Here is a 17,012-nt window from a genome sequence, read left to right as displayed (position 1 = left end):
CCCATTAGAAATATTTTACCCATGGTGCACATCAAATCAGCTCTGGAAAATATTCCCCAAGTAGTATTTGGACATTATTAGTTTATTCACTAAGAACACAAGACACCAGTACACACACCAACCACTTTTACCTCACCAAAAGTAGTAGGTTTGCAAACTTATACAGGGTGTCCATTTATTATCGGAGGTTCCGTTGGAATTGGCCAATTGATTACTAGAGCTCCATCAATAATTTACTTTCCCAATTCATTAACAGCCAAGAAAACAAAGCAGGCAAAATGTAACCTTCTGGCTTATGTGGTGTAAGTAGGTATTGTAACATAACCAGCACTTCAGTTCTATTTTAGGCTGCACCCAAGCCAAATCAACACCCACAATGTGCTTTGGGGTGCCCTCTAAAAGAAGGCAAAGCAGTATACTGCAGTGAATGTGAAGGACCTTGATAGGTGAGCTTCTATTCATGAGTGAAGATGGAGCTTTAGTTGACAGGGGAAAATGTGTTAGTGTTGTCCCCAGTCAGGCCACACAGCAGGAAAATAGGTTTTATCCGAAAAGGACTGTAAACTGAGTGACACCATGGAGGTAGAATAGCTATTCAGCAGGTCCATTTTTCCTCTTACTGCCTATGACAGTGGAAACAGTGTAGTAGGACCATGAATATACAACATCTTACTTTGATCCCCACTTTACTGTTTTCTCATTCTCATCTCATTTTCTGAACTGCTTTTTGCTCATTCGGGTCGGGGGTGCTGGAGCCGATACCAGCTGATTTGTGGCAGGGGGACACCCTGTATTGGTGGCCAGCTGATTGCAGGTTTTCTAATACTATTCACAAACTCCTTTTGAGTGACTGCCTCACTAACAAATTTTAGTTTTCTGCATTTTTATTGTTTTATTTCACTACTAAATACTGTTTCCAAAAAGAAACGGATGGACATGGCTAAAACCTTTAGCTCTAACCTTGTGAATGAATGAAATATATATATAAAAATATATATATATATATATATATATATATATATATATATATATATATATATATATATATATATATATATATATATATATATATATATATATATATATATATATATATATATATATATATATATATATATATATATATATATATATATATATATATATATATATATATATATATATATATATATATATATATATATATATATATATATATATATAATCACTCTTCATGAATATGTAGAGTGCATTATAAAGTGGGTGTTGTGCATTATAAAGTGGATGAAAGTACATTTTTATTACATAATTAAACTTGGCGAGTTTAACAATTAAGAGTCTGAATAGAGAATGACTTGAAATCATGTTGTTCGTCTAATTAATTAATTGGACCTTCATCCCTTGCCCTCCTCACCATCATGATGGCATATCAACATTCCCAGCTAAGATTTTAATGGCTAGTGCCTAAGATATTTTATAAAAACCTCTCCAGATTATAGGATGCTGTCATCCATTTTATTACTGTCATTTGTTCATCATCATTTATTGGCCTGGACCTCACTTTCTTTTGAAAGAAAATTGGATAAGAAAAAATTAATTAAGATTTGGGGAGGTGGGGAAATTAAATGTTACTATTAGTACTTTACTGAAAATCTATTCCCAACTCATCCAAAAAAATGGTAGTCAAGGTGTGAATAGTAATGAGGGAAGAAATATTAAAGCACTCTGGCCACACCTAAGAAAAGGGAAACTGGAATTAGCAAATAGAATTATGAATGTGAAAAGAACTGATCTGTTTATTTATTGAAAAACACTACCATATTTACTATTTAATTCATGATCAAGAGCAAATGAGTCTTACCAGAAATAAAACTTCAGAGGGGAGGCACTATGGATGAGAGCTGGTCCATTGTGGTGCCCAGTCAAGTCCCTTGGAAGAAAGAGGTCCAAATCGCTTGTAAACGACACTGGAAACGCATTCACCTGACTGGGAAGACTGGGGAGAGCTTATCAACAGCTCTGGCAGGGACTTTAGGCTAAAAAAGAAGTGATCTTGCTGCTAACGCCAGGTGGAAAATACATTTGACTCGTAGTTTAAACAAGAAGATAAATCCACTCGCACCCTAGCACGTCAAAATCCAAGACAGCATCCTTCTCATCCCCTTTTCCAGGCGGACTGGGACTCCCTGACTCGCCACTTGCCCTTTAACTTCACATGTAGATCGGACGCTCAAACCGCTATCCGCCCCCTGGCACGACATCTAAAGCCGTTTATCATCATCCACGACCAAGTTGCCAACAGCGGCATGATTATGAATTGTTCTACCTTTCGAAAAAGAAATTCCTTCTTCCACAAAATGACGTTTTTTTGTTTGTTTGTTTGTCACGTTCAATTCAAGACTGTTTTCTAACAAGATCTCCACATACCGGTACATTAAATAGCGATGAAAAGCGAGAACGAGGTGGGCTCGTGGAAAGAAGCGAGCGTCCTGGCGACCGGCTTGATGACAACAAACCTGCTCCTTTGTCCAGGAAATACGTCACGCTAAAGTGTGAACGACTCAAGCGCATGTTACCGTAATTCATGTAACCCTAATCGTAAAGAGGGCGGCGCTACTGTTTAATAGATGCAATTCAATCTTGTGATGCGTCTTAATTAGTTGTATGTTGACACGCGTGCTTTCTATGAAAATACACACTACAAAAGTAAATTATAATAAATAGGAAACTAATGCAAATTATTATTAATGTTTCTCAAAGTATAATTTCAGGTGACAGAATATTTATGCAATATATATAATATATATATGGGTTAAAATCCAGGTTGGTCCACCTGTGTGGAGTTTGCATGTTGTCCCCGGGCATGTGTGGATTTTCTCCCGGTACTCGTTTCCTCCCACATTCCAAAGACGTGCATATTAGGCAAATTAAACACTAAATTGTCCCTAGGTATGAGGGCATGTTTGTCCGTCTCATTGTGCCATACAGTCACCATTCAAGCTTTAAATCTCATTATACTTGTATAATGACAATAAAATCATTCAATTCCATAATTAATATCAATAACAACAAATTAATAGACGGCAATATACGCAAACAGTCCTATAAATGCAAAGAAAACAGCAAGCAAAAAATAACAAAAAACAAGAATTCACGCTTATTTGTACAGCTGTGCGATAGCGACATCTTGTGGATTTTTATTTCAATTACACTTGAGTTAAACCTGCCATGATAGTGGGTGGCGCTGTAATAACACCAGTCTCCCCCTTTAACTCAAATGCGTTCAGTTGTTCCGATTTCTTAGCACGGGATAGTTATCCCGGAATAACCTAGCACGCATGTGCAGTTGACCCGGACGTAGTTTCGTTCTAGATGCGCAGTCGCCAAGCCGAGACTGTAAACTCGAATACCAGATTCATCCCCATATTACAAAAGATCCATTTATCCTTCACGAGGCATGTAAGGTATTTTATTATTTATATGTGTAATTCTCGTTATAGGATGCGGTGTGCATTGATTTAGAAGCATTTTTTTCTTTATTTTCCAAAAAAATCTACAACAATGACTTCCTTGTTTTCAATTTTAAAAGGTGGTTTTGTTGGAGTCTTAAGTTGTGCTGGTCATGTATATTATTCTCAATATGATCATGTATATTATTCTCATTATTCTCCTCATGTGCAGATCACATAGATTTAGAAGCATTTTTTTTTAATTTAAGTGCCAGGGTAAGTGTATATATGCCCTCCTTTGTTTTTAATTTAAAAAAGTGGTCTTATTAGATTCTCAAGTTGTGCCACTTATGTTTATTCCCATTATTTTTCTCCACATGTGTAGATCACATCCACGAAATACCCATAGAAGAAGGAAGTAAGGAAGGATGGACCCTCGGGGGAGAAGGCATGAGCGGGGCAGTAACTGGACTGACCAAGAAATTGTGGAGCTTCTCCAGCTTTGGTCCGACGAGTCCGTCCAGATTGAACTGGAAAGTTCACTGCGCAACCAGCGTGTGTTTGACCGCATCGCGCTCATACTACGAGACAAAGGTATCTTTCGAACGGGTGACCAGTGCAGAGAGAAGATTAAGAAGATGAAGCTGGAATACCGCCGCACTAAGGAGAACCACAAACTGAGACCATGGAAATTTTATGACGTGATGGATCGGGTTTTAGCCAACCGACCAAGTAGTATTACATACTCCACTCTGGGTGGAACAGTTGTCGCTCAACAAGTGTTTCAAAGCCCAGGAGGAAGTGAGTCCTTTTTGCAGGGGAACTACTCATTGGGTTCTTTTGGTCCTGTTTCTTCAGGTGGGTTTCTGTTTGGTCAGCCCCCCCAAACTGGAGATCCACTGGATGTCAAAAGTGAGGATGTTGAGGAGAGCCTGTTTAATGCCGATGTTACACGATTGGATATGTATTCCAGATCAGGAGATGAACAGGAAACAAATGGACAAGTTTTATTGGGAGCAGAGGACACATTGGAACAAGGAGACAGTTCTGCTCATTCGAGAACTTCAGCTTCAGGTTGTTTATTCCAGGAAGAACTTTTAACTATCAAGATTGCACTACTACGTTCTGGCAATTAACAAAAAATCATTAAAAATGCTCAACTAGGTTTTACAGGAGCCATGCAAATTTAAGGCAACTATTTCATTGAATTTTTTATTATAATTTTACAATAAATTGATTAATGTAGGCTTTGATTTGCAACCTTTAACTATTTAGGCAAGATTGTGTAGATATTAGTGGTAATAGTTGTAATAGTATTTCTACTGATGGGAATATACCTCAACTAGTACAGTAAGGTTGCAAAAAAATGTCAAAGCATCAACGTATTGATACTGAAATATGATATTTGATTGCATAGGTATCTATTCAGTTATTGCTGCAATATCACAGGTCGGTATAAATTTGTTGTGATTGTTAGGACATCCCTCATTTCCCTAAAAAGTACTGAAAAGGTTAATAAAAATATTTTTGCTCTGTAACAATAGTAGAGTAAATCAACTGAGTTGGAAAAGTATTTGATGATTGAGTTTCAACCTTTTGAAAATATTGAAATCGCACAGTTTTAGGTAGTAGTACTACGTAGAATTATTTAACACACTGTTTTAAGTAGTAGTTTTATATCAAAGTATATAACTTAACAATGTTTCTTGTCTGCAGGTTTAAATGACGATAACATTTCTGCATCCAGTTCAAAATCAAGCAGTGTTCTTCTACAACATGACACATCTAAAGAAGGTTTTCGTCCTCCAGCTGCTGCAAAACAGAGGAGACGTCGCAAAGCAGGCAAAACCGCATGCGGTCATGGAAGTGAAAAATGTGACAGCACGGGACCCCTTGATAGAGCTCTGACCAGCTTCCTCAAATGGCAGCAGTGTGCTGAAGATCGTCTAATCCGTCTGGAGGAGGCACGACTAGAGAGAGAATTGCAAGCTGATGAGCGTAGAAAACTGCAAGAAGAGAGAAGAGTGGAACAAGATCGTCAGCATGAGCTGCGCCTCTTCAGCATGCTTACTGGGGCATTAACAGCAGTCAGGCAGGGTTCTGCGGCCACAGAAACAGCACCGAGTAACACCCTTGTTTCCTTGCTAGATCATCAGTCAGCTTTTATGACAACATCAACTGCCTCCTCTGCTCCATCCACATGTCAGCCACTTCCTCAGGCTCCCTCTGAACAGACCATTTTGACTAAGCGGACAATAAAGTCTGAGCTGCACCCATCGGTCAAAGACTCCACAACAACTGACAGTGCTTTAGAAAGTGTGAGAGGTGCAAAGTCTCCTGAGCCCAGCGGGTACCTCTCTAAACGTGGTAACAGTATTCGAGAGCATAAAGCCATCCTCCAGGAAGGGTATATACAGTATGGAGCCAACAAATATGGCATACATAACCGTAATGTGAGTATGTTATTCTTCTGCTGATAATATTCATTAGATAGTTGTTCAAATCTTGTTTCCCTGTCCCCCTTTTTCCAGGGAATTATTAACATGGGCACGAGTGAGAACAAGCTCTGCTATCATCTTCTTAATGAAAGGGTACAACACACACTCAGTGATTGTAAATTATTTAGAATTTGATTAACTTCATAGTGTGATATAAAACACAACCCAACACAATTTCCCCTACCTTTTTTTCTTTCAGTTGTGCCAATCTGACATGCGGGTTAGTAACCCATTACTTTTGCAGTACGGTGACTGGAGGGGACATGCATTGTAAGTGATTTGACTCTATTTTGAATTTTAAAAAAGGAAGGTTTCTAAATAATGTTCCTGTAACCATATTCTTTTAGCCTGAGAGTAGAGGTTGCCAATTTTCTTACCCACTACTGCTGTTCTCCAAAGCCATTGAAAGCTGACAATGTGAGTCATCTTTTTTTTTTTTTTTAACTTAAAACCTCGTCAGTGCATCCTGTAGCAAGTACTGTTTTGCAATTCAAATAAGAATACTATTATGTGCTAAACCAGTCAGATCAGGTGAATTTTGTGCTGTGTTTTGTTCAAAGGATCCTGGACAGAAGGCAGGATCCAAAATTAACCAAAAATAGTTGTAATTTCTTTTTCTAGCATTGGTTTAGGGTGTAAATTTTATTTGGGTTGGTTGGCCATTTATTGATTATAGGTAAGTCATACAGGTAGCAAAGAGTTGCAAAGGAGCATGGCGACATTGATTTTTTATTTGATTATTAATGAGTTTCCTAACAAATCATCTGAGGTATTTGGATTTTAGTTGACGATTTCCTATACCAAAGGAAATGTTTCCATACAATCAACTGCATTTCTTACACTACTACTACTCAAAGCTAAATTGACTTCAGCAAACTGAGTTTGAATGTCCAGACTTGCTTGTTAAAAATACACACATAATGTTGGAATCCAGTTTCCGACCAATTTAACTTCAGATTACTATTTCTTTCAATACAATTATTAAATTAATCAGTACAATTTCAAATTGTGTCATTCAATTTAATCTAGTAATTTAAATTTAAATGTAAATGATCACTTAGATGTTGAGAAGTAAGTGTTAGCCCATATGATTCAGATTTAGTAGTGAATCAATGGTGCAACCATTGAGCTGCCAAGGGCTCCCCTATAAATTTATTGCCCACATTACTAACTAGTATCGCTTTTAGTTGGGTTAGTTATGGATTTGATCCCAAATACACAGATCTTATCTCACTTTAAGCAGACAACCTCACCCCTCCGATCGGGCAGTGTTGCTCTGAAAGCTTGTTTTTAAGGTGTATGCAATATGTCAAAACACATGATATAATAATATATAATCCTTAATGCTATTACAGCAAATGTTACAGTCGATTTTTGACCTTTCTGACTGAGTAGGGGAGCTAATGTTAGTTGCTACTTGTTTATGTTATATCAGTCATTTTCAGATAGTGAAAAGAAAGTCCACAGGCCTCCATTCTCATTTTAAGAAGAATATTAGAACATCACAAAATAAGATGGCCAGAGAGCCACACAGGAAGAAGAGGAGAGAAGACAGAGCAGAGAAAATGGTAGAGCAGAATTGACAGGCAACATCAATAACAGAGCTAGAGGTCAGACAGGACTCAAGAAAAGCAGATATTCGACCTATTCCTGCAGCAACAGGTAAAATTATGACTGTGTGGTCTCACACGAGAAGGCAAGATCTCACGTACGAATAAATAATAAATGACCCGTGAAAGATGGCTGCAGAAGAATCTAAACATGTGAATTACACATTTTTAGAACTATGATAATTATTTCTCGTATGGTTTTAATAGGGAGTACAAATGTGTTACTTTGAAGGGAAAATTTTAAGAAAACGTGGTATTTCTTAAGTGCTGTATGAATCAAAAGCACATTACTTTTAGGGCCAATATTACAAGGATATTAGTAATTCATCCAGTATTTGCCATTTTCTTACTGCAAAACAGAAAATAACCGCAAAACGTAAATGTTAATTTGCCGATGTCTACTGGTGAAAAAGAGTATAGCAACACTAAGTCTATATATAAACCGTACCCTTGGTTCAGTAATCTTTTTTTTTAGTTACAAATGCGGCTTATATGTGAGAAAATACTGTATTCATTTTTTGTCCTTGACTATAATAGAAATATGGCACACACATCAAATAAGCATGTGGCATCTGTTTAATGAGCAGAATTTATTGTATCGCAGATGTGAATATTCCAAAAAAGAAAAATGAGTATAAATGGTTTTATTGATCCAAAATGTCCTCGTATGGATTTTCTGGCTTTAAGGCAATACTCCAAACAATTTAAAGTTATAAACCCACGCTTACAATTATTTTTACACACCTGATGTTGCCAAATCCCTGACGTTGCCAATACCCTTTATTTGAATTGATTCAGAGATTCATTCACTCGTTTAAACCATGCATCAGCACATCCAGCTCGCTGCTTCCAGTCCTTCTGTCTCAACAAAGACATTTTCAGCTCTGAAATCAAATGTCATTTGTGTATTTATTTAGGTTGTGGTGATGAATGGCTGCAGTGCCCTCTTCTCGAGCATTGCAGCAGTTATTTGTGATCCCAAAGGTTGGTCCCCAAATGTTTATGCAATAAGTTTCCTGTTTTGTATGTTAAAATAAATCTTATACCATATGCCTTTAAAGGACTTCATTAGTATATACTAAAGAAATGAATAAGTTAATGATCTATATTCTACCCCTACATTTATTAATAAACATATTGAGGATAATTACAATTTATGTTGATAGATGTTATTGAATTCACAACTTACCGTATTTTCACGACTATAAGGCGCACTTAACAGTCTTAAATTTTCTCCAAAATAGACAGTGCGCCTTATAATCCAGTGCGCCTTATATATGGAAAAAACAGAAAACCAAAAACGAAAAACCACCACTGAGCATTAAAAAAACAAACGCCTGAACTGAGACAATACTGTTAAATATGCAGATGCCATCTTTCATCTTAGTTTACAAAATCTTACAAAATCATATAGCTCCTCCCCCACTACAAGATTTTATACAAAAAAATCTAAAACATCAACAATGGCTGGCTCTAGAGGTGACTGTGTAGTGAGTGAGTGCTTCATACCTGGAAGTCAATAGCAATTACCGTATTTTCACGACTATAAGGCGCACTTAAAAGTCTTAAATTTGCACCTTATAATACAGTGCGCCTTATAATACAGTGCACCTTATAATACAGTGCACCTTATAATACAGTGCGCCTTATAATACAGTGCGCCTTATAATACAGTGCGCCTTATAATACAGTGTGCCTTATAATACAGTGCACCTTATATATGGAAAAACGTCATTCGTTGAGGGTGTGCCTTATAATGCGGTGCGCCTTATAGTCGTGAAAAAACGGTACCTTGATTTGTATTGCGACAAGGCAACAAAGGATTGAGGGTAAAATTTGCAGTGCTGGTGTATGTGTTTTTTTTTATCAATCAAAAAGACCGAAAATTGAAACATAGCAGTCCCAACAACATCAAATAGTCAAATTAACAAGCACCTCCTCATTTATATTAGAGACGAGCGAGAGAGCAGACTGGAGAGTGGGGAGAAGGCGGCTTCATCAGAGGCGAAATAACCCAGTTTTAAATGTATTTTTTTTTATATCGGCCAGTCGGATTAAAAAAAAAAAAAGGCAGATGCCGATTTACAACAAATTGCCAAATATCGACTGGCCGTTATAACGCTCAATCTCTAGTATATTTAGTTAGGACAAGCTGCATACTCAATGCCATTACATCAGAGGTGTCCAAACCACTCCTCAAGGGCCGCCGTGGGTGCAGGATTTTGTTCTAATCGATCCAGCACAGACTTGAACCAGACATATTTATGTTGAAACAAGCAGCACCTTACTCTCATGAACTGATTACTCTTGTAAGACTATAGATTGTTGTAATGGTGTCCTCCTGATCAATTGGAATAAAAAACTTGCCCTCATCATGGTCCTTAATGGAATAGTTTGTATTATATAAAAGCTACACATTAAACACTTTTTGTTACCATTGATGCTGTATCACAGGAATATACACAAATTTAGATGATTTGACTAGTATCTTTTACCATTAAAGTTCTAAAAAACATTGTCTATTCCAAATATTGTATTTGTTTTTGTCTTTTTTTTTAGATGCCATTCTTATCCCTACCCCTTTCTATGGTGTTATTACTGAGGACCTGCAGCTGTATAGTGATGTCAAGCTGTTTCATGTCCCTCTTGACTGTCAGGTAGTTATACACCTCTTTGATTTATAGGCTATTTATTCAAAGAATTTGTAGACATTGAACCTCCACATTGTAATGCAGTTCACTTTTAATATTTATTTTTTACCCTTTATCATCCACCTATACCCTGTAAAAGGCAGGGGTCCCCTGATTTGCAAAGTTGATTAGATACTAAATTCAACAGCATTTATTTATTGAATAAATATTTTTTTGATTTATGTTGAGAATAGCCTTCTTTTAAAACATTTGCAGGATGATAATAATGATGGGCGACTTTTTCGCCTCACTGTCAGCAAACTGGAGGAAGGTCTACAAAAGGCTAAGGCAGAGGTAATCCACACATATTTGTTTTTGTCAATATTTTGAGAGTGGAGATTCATTGACAAAAAAATGTCACTAATGAGAAACGTTTTCTGTTCAAACAGGGGGTGAATATTCAAGCCATTATTTTAATGAATCCTCACAATCCTCTAGCTGAGATCTACACACCAAAAGAGATGCTTTCCTTCTTGAAATTTGCTCAAAGGTGGGTTATGCCTCTCAGTGCATGCTTTGGGAAAAAATGCTTATTGCCTAACTTAATTTACATTTTATATAAACAGTCTACACACCAGAACAAATCCTTGTTTTTTTTGGAACACAAAAAAAAATCCTTCCATGATGAAATTATTTCAAAAGATTATTCCAATGTGAGCTGTACACCTCAAATGGATTTCAAACAAAATTCTCATAGAGGAGGCAAAAATAAAATAACAAAAACAAATAAACACCACACTGTAAATGGCTGGAATGAGTCTTTCTCTGAATTATTAAGAATGCAAGAAGCTTTGAAATTATTTACATTGGTCTGCTCATAGTAGTGATTATGATCAGGTTTAAGTAGTCCATATGGTGAATACAAGAAGCTATGAAATTATTTACTTTGTTCTCTTTTTTGAAGTTTTTTTTATTCATGTACAGTTAGTGTAGATCAGCTGCACAAATTTCTTTATAAACACCATTATTTCCTTTATGTTCTAATGTGAGTAATTGCAATACTAAGTCCAGAATGTCCCAAGTCAGTCGGTTATGAAGATGAAATGAATGAAGGTATTGAATATAATACAACACAACAGGCAGTGTTGGTTTCCAATCTCCTGTCTTCCCAAACCACTGCATACCTTCTCTTGACATTTCAAGGCCAAGAGCTTTGTGGTTGAAATGTGAGCAGTTTTGGTTATTGTGTTTTATTGGCCCCCTTAAGAATTGACATATTGTCGAGTGCTGGAATGTTATCAGGAAGGCCATGAATTGATTGTTTTGTATTGTTCTTGCCAACACTATAGCTCATCCCTTGTAAACATATATCACAGTGTTTTTTTTATCCCAATGCACTTGTATGTCATACGTTCTTTGCTGTAAAAGAATTACCATTCAAGTTGGACTACATACAGTATTCAATGCAATCCCTATCTGTCTCCTGCATCAGAAATGAGCTCCACGTCATTGTAGATGAAGTATACATGCTGACGGTGTTTGATGAATCAGTAACATTTCACAGTGTCCTCAGTCTGGAAAGGTACGATGTTAACCTATCCTCTATTATTGCTCCCGTGCACCCTCTGTCAAGATGATTACGGCTGAAGATCACCTTTTAACTGCTAATGATTTGCCCTTATTTCAGTTTGCCCGACCCACAGAGGACACATATAATGTGGGGACTGAGCAAGGTATGCACTGTGCTATGCTGCATCACATTATGTGGAGGTCTTTTTTATGACTCCTGACAGAACTGTAAATTCTCTGCTTTATCTCGCAGAAGGTTTGCTGTCAATGCTTTTTCGCTTGTTGACTTCATCTTGCCGTTTCCAGGACTTTGCAATGGCTGGAATCAGATTAGGGACACTGTATACCGAGAACCAATACCTTGTGAAGGCTTTAGCCCAATTGGGCTCATTCCATGGTGTTTCCGGAACAACTCAGCACCAGGTTGCAAACCTTCTTCAGGACAGAGGTATGGGTCAGTTGCTTGGACGATGATCCTTTATTACACAGTATACAACTTTGATTTTCTTCATAACTTGATTCTTTGACCAGCAATACATATTTATTTGTTCACCCAAAGTCATGTTTTGAACTCGTATTTTTTCTTTATTTCATTCATTCAGTTTCCGTACGGCTTATCCTCACAAGAGTTGCGGGGGGTGCTGGAGCCTTTTCCAGTCCACTATGGGCACGGGGCATGGGGCGCCTTCTATTGGTGGCTAGCCAATCGGAGTTCTTTGTTTTTTTTTTTCCAAAGTATTTTCTTTCAGGATAGCATCCATACGTGATTTCAACAATGGTTAAATGGGTATCTCCTAAGAAAATAATTTAAATCACATTTTGACTTACAAATAATTTAGTGGGGCTTAATTCCCAAAGCATCCATTATACAAAATACATTTAGAATGTTTTTACTTTGGCCTTACTGCCATCGCATGGGCTTCATTGATAGCCTAAGTGCACTTCAAACCTTTTTAAGGATAATCATATGCCAATAAAATGTATGTACCTAGGTTTGACCATGTACTAAGTAAATGTTTCTTCCTAGGGAGAGTCATTTCTCTGCCTTTTATATTGTGTGCTACTCTGTGGTGCATATATTGCTGTCTAAATATTTGGAACACTCTCTAGGATACTGCTATGAAGCTAATGGCGCTTCACATTGTCATTTTGTAGAGTGGATAAGCAAGGAGTTTTTGCCTGTGAACAGACGCAGATTGAAAATTGCTCATCGCTACCTGACAGAAGAGTTGCAGAAAATGGACATTGACTACTTGGACAGGCCTGCTACTTTGTATGTCTGGGCTGACTTCAGGAAGGTAACTTGACCAAGGTCACATTGCAATGACTTGGTGCTGGGGTTGATAATCTAATGCTAATTTGTGCAGAGGTAATTCAATTGCAAGGCGAAAGTCATTGTCATTGGGTACATTTTCTACACTAAGTTTTGTGTCACTTTTTTTTCTGTTTTATTAGTTTCTCAGCACCCCATCATTTGAAGAGGAGTTGTTTATGTGGCGGTGCTTCCTAAAACACAAAGTGTTATTGAGCTGTGGGCAAGCGTTCTCCTGCTCTGTACCCGGCTGGTTTCGGATCGTATTTGCCGACCAACAGTCCCACCTCCAAGTTGGTCAGTGATTCTCTATGCAATAATATTATTTACTTACAAAATGGAATATGATAATGGAAAAGCAATACTTTTATCTAAATGAATCTCCTCATCTCGATTTAGCATTGTTCTTTGGCACTAAAATTATTGAAATTGTATAGCTTATGCTTTGGGGCTTTGATAAAGTATGACAGTACTTGCTTACACCCTTCTTTGAATCCCTGTTCTTCATTGCCTGAATAACAATTACTGAGTTGTCTTGTGTCTTATTTGTTTCTATTGTTTCAGGACTAAAAAGAATTAGAGAGGCGTTAAAAGAAATCAAAGAAAGCAGGACCAGCAGGGATTCTTTCATTGTCAAAAAAGCCACCGAGGAAATTAGGAGACCAGAAGAAGATAACAGTGAAATTTTAGACAATGCCACAATTGAAAAGTCAACACCATCCCCACAAAGCAAGTCATCTGACCAGTTGAAAGAGAATGCAAGTTCTGTTCTTGTCACTGGCTCACTAGCCCCTGACGAGTTTCTGTTGTTGGACTGCCAAGCCTCTAAGCCTGCAGAGAGCCTGGGCTCTCTTATTGGAACACTTAAGGATCAAATCCGCTCTTCAGATTGGCTGGAAAAGAACACGCCGAAGCGGTCTGCAGGGGAGGACCCAGAGATTCTTGATGTGTTTAAAGCTTTGTTGGAACGAGCCAGGAAGTAAGTTAGGGAAAAACAGTTGAGGATGTGGCTGCCAAATTACAGCAGCCTGCACTAAAGAGTCCCTGTTGCCCATCTTCACAGCGAAAAAAAATTTACATGACCATTCGACAGGAGGCAGTTGATTTTTGGCTGTCCTTTTTTGGAAGTACTCTGTGCTTTGAATGAATAGTAACTGGACTGTTCTGTTTGTTTAAAGGAGAATTCATATAGTGAGGAAACTCAGCTATTTATGCTCGAGGTTGGAAGTAGACTCCATATCGTATATGTTATCTTTTGTATGCTATGCAAACAGCAGTTTTTTACACCAACCCCAGTTTCATCCTAAACCAGGAGTGTCCAAACTGGTATTCCAGAAAGGGCTACAGTGGGCGCAGGTTTTTGTTCCAACTGAACCAGCACAGATTTATAACTAAAGATGTTTCTTCTGAAACAAGCAGCAGATGACGGAAATCAACTAGTCACCCTTGTAAGACACCGGATTGGTGAAATTGTATCCTCTTTATCGGTTGGATTGAAAACATGCAACTGCTGTGGCCATCGAGGTGTGGAGAACCGAAACCTAAATCCTTCCATGAACAGATGAAGTCTGTTCAAATGAGAGGCAATATATCTTCTAAGACAACTAGAGGCAGTTGCGATAGATTGAATAACCAACGGATAATGAAATAGATGAAAGAGAAGATTATTTTGTGTTGAGAGTAGAATATGGAAAACGGGGCGGTTCTGAGACAAGACAATTTGTCTGCATTAATCCCCTTTAGATTAGTGTTGAATAGACACCGATTTCAGATTTGTAATTCATTTTTATCATAATTGTTCGTCAAATGTAACATCAAATGCCTTTAAATCAATTTTTCATTGAAATTGTACAAATTAATTAAGAACCAATTTTCTTGTAGTTTTCCTTAAGAACAAACCTGGATATGTATTTTTTTTGCTGTAAAATTAAACAGCTTTATGTATATACTAGTTTTGAGACACCTGCCATCAACAATCATCGACATAATACCCTCTACAGTTTACACCTTTCCTACCTCAGTTCTGTACATGTGTATAAAAATGTTTCAGCGACTCTTCCAGATCACTGATGCGGGCTTAGCTCACAATTTCGGTTTGATAAGTTTGAGTCCAGGGCTTTTGGATTCTTCCACTCTGAACTCATCTAATGGTGAGAAGATTTTTTGAAGCCATATTATTTATCACTATTTGGATTTGTGAATCCGCTTGGGAATCGTTAAAACAGCAACTGTAACATGGATTCATGTCTCTTGATTCACTAGAAAATACCTATGAAAATATACCCTAAGATCTGTCCGACCAATTTGGTCGTCAATACCTGTTTCACGGAAGTTGATTTGTAGCACAGTGTCAGGTTTGCCGTTTGACATCCACATCATGCCTGAAAAGAAATGGATATTTCCCAAATCTTTCACACGCCTGAGAGGCAAAAAAATTGCCCAAATGACAACTCTAATCTTTTCCTTTCGATTTGTTCTGTTAGTTCTTGCCAACAGCCAATCATTTATGTCCTCTTCACTACATTCACCCTGTATAATTTTCATTGAGCTTTCTGGCCTATCTTTAAAAAAAAAAAACATGTTTTACGTGTTTCAGATATGATGTCTAGTTGACTTTTTATTGACAGCATTGTATAACTTAAACTATGACCACCATCATCCACGACCCTCAATCCGTTTACCTTTGTTACACACATCTGGGGACTATTATTGTACTCCACCATTAAAATTCCTCCAAGGATATCCCTGCAGAATTATTTTTATATTTTTTTTCTCAGAGTGAAAAAAGTACACATTGTGTGATGTTGCCAGATTTTAATGTCGGTGTACAAAAGTGCAGTGGGTATGCCAGTGGCAGAATTGTAACAATGGAGTATGTTTATAGTGGCTATTTAAATGACGCTGTGTGCCATTCGTCCTCGATATGTGAAACAAATGTCTTTTGAACATGTTTTTATACCTTGGCTGATGGCCAATTGTGCGGCTACGCCAGATCCACTTTAAGGATGGAAAGTAAAGGGGTAGCCATTTGGGGGGAAAAGATTGAATTGTAATGAAAGCAGTCAAGGATGAGTTGTTCTCTTTGTTTTCTCACATGCCCAGTGCCATCCTTGATGTTGCTTATCCCACATGTATGAGGGCACAACTGTCTCCATGCTTTTGTCTACTTTTTATACTACATTAATAATTACACAAGTGTTTGCTTCTTCACTGGCTGCATGTGTTGTTTTCACTTTCACTAAAAGGTCTTGGGTCAGAGAGATGTCGCAGGAATATGCAACGACACAGGGAGTTTCCACTTCGGTGGAGGCGGAGTATCATGAAGGGATTAGCCTGTAGATTGTTCACTTAAAAAAAACAAATTTGAGTCAAGATGTTTAATCCTGTACAGTAGAAGGCGAGAAATGTTAGATGCTTTTATTTGGCTTTGGACATTGATTTTATTTGTAATGGCTTGAACAAAGGTAAGGTACTTTCATCTTTTGAAGTTTGAGAAATAGTTAACCTGTCATTTTCACTTTGTTTCCCTCTAGTCTTCTATGAGGATGAAGTTGCCAGAATTAAAAGACGCAACTAGTCGCTTCAGATTCATACAATCTTGTGTGGCTCTGAGTGGTTGTCTGTTTGTGTCTTATGCTGTCTGGACACCATTCTGGTTAAGAGATGGTGGACTTTGGACTGATTGGAATAACACAAAGGGTGACGGTGACAGAGATGTTTTGACGTTCAACGGTGGGTGCAAAGTCCAAATTACCTCCTGATATATACCTGAAACAGATTAAGTTCACAATATTTATTATTAGTTCTCAAGATGAATAAAAGTTCTGCCTTGAGACGGACTTTGCAGGTAATACCGAATGTCAGCAGAAGAGCCCTTTCTTAAGCAGTAAACAAGTTTGAGCTTGTTACTCTGCTAAGAGAGACATTCTTTGTACAAACTAGCATTTAGTGGAGAAGAGCCATAT

General features: G+C 37.5%; 2 protein-coding genes across 4 annotated transcripts in view; one reads left to right on the top strand and one right to left on the bottom strand.

The window, feature by feature from the left end:
* Nucleotides 1-2,529, bottom strand: part of furinb (furin (paired basic amino acid cleaving enzyme) b) — a 53,280-nt gene extending 50,751 nt beyond the window's left edge. For both annotated transcript variants that reach the window (XM_077710563.1, XM_077710562.1), the window contains exon 1: nt 1,841-2,529. The gene's annotated coding sequence lies outside the window, so the exon portion shown is untranslated. The remainder of the gene's footprint in view (nt 1-1,840) is intronic.
* Nucleotides 2,530-3,288: 759 nt separating this feature from the next.
* accs (1-aminocyclopropane-1-carboxylate synthase homolog (Arabidopsis)(non-functional)) lies at nt 3,289-16,740 on the top strand. 2 transcript variants are annotated; one of them, XM_077710691.1, is made up of 17 exons: nt 3,289-3,438; nt 3,814-4,502; nt 5,145-5,881; nt 5,960-6,019; nt 6,126-6,196; nt 6,274-6,343; nt 8,454-8,520; nt 10,096-10,193; nt 10,443-10,520; nt 10,616-10,716; nt 11,659-11,748; nt 11,854-11,899; nt 12,042-12,183; nt 12,891-13,033; nt 13,191-13,344; nt 13,612-16,511; nt 16,581-16,740. In XM_077710691.1, exons 2-16 carry the CDS (start codon nt 3,857-3,859, stop codon nt 14,028-14,030), a joined length of 2,922 nt encoding a protein of 973 aa, XP_077566817.1. In that variant the 5' UTR covers nt 3,289-3,438; nt 3,814-3,856; the 3' UTR covers nt 14,031-16,511; nt 16,581-16,740. The 2 variants fall into 2 exon arrangements, with proteins under 2 accessions (XP_077566817.1, XP_077566818.1); XM_077710692.1 differs by having other exon boundaries at nt 3,298-3,443.
* Nucleotides 16,741-17,012: the final 272 nt, after the last annotated feature.

Source organism: Stigmatopora nigra, chromosome 2 (assembly GCF_051989575.1).
Source record: "Stigmatopora nigra isolate UIUO_SnigA chromosome 2, RoL_Snig_1.1, whole genome shotgun sequence".
Lineage (NCBI taxonomy): Eukaryota > Metazoa > Chordata > Actinopteri > Syngnathiformes > Syngnathidae > Stigmatopora > Stigmatopora nigra.
The sequence above is the reverse complement of the archived record's forward strand: the minus strand, read 5'-3'. Positions and strand labels throughout refer to the sequence as shown.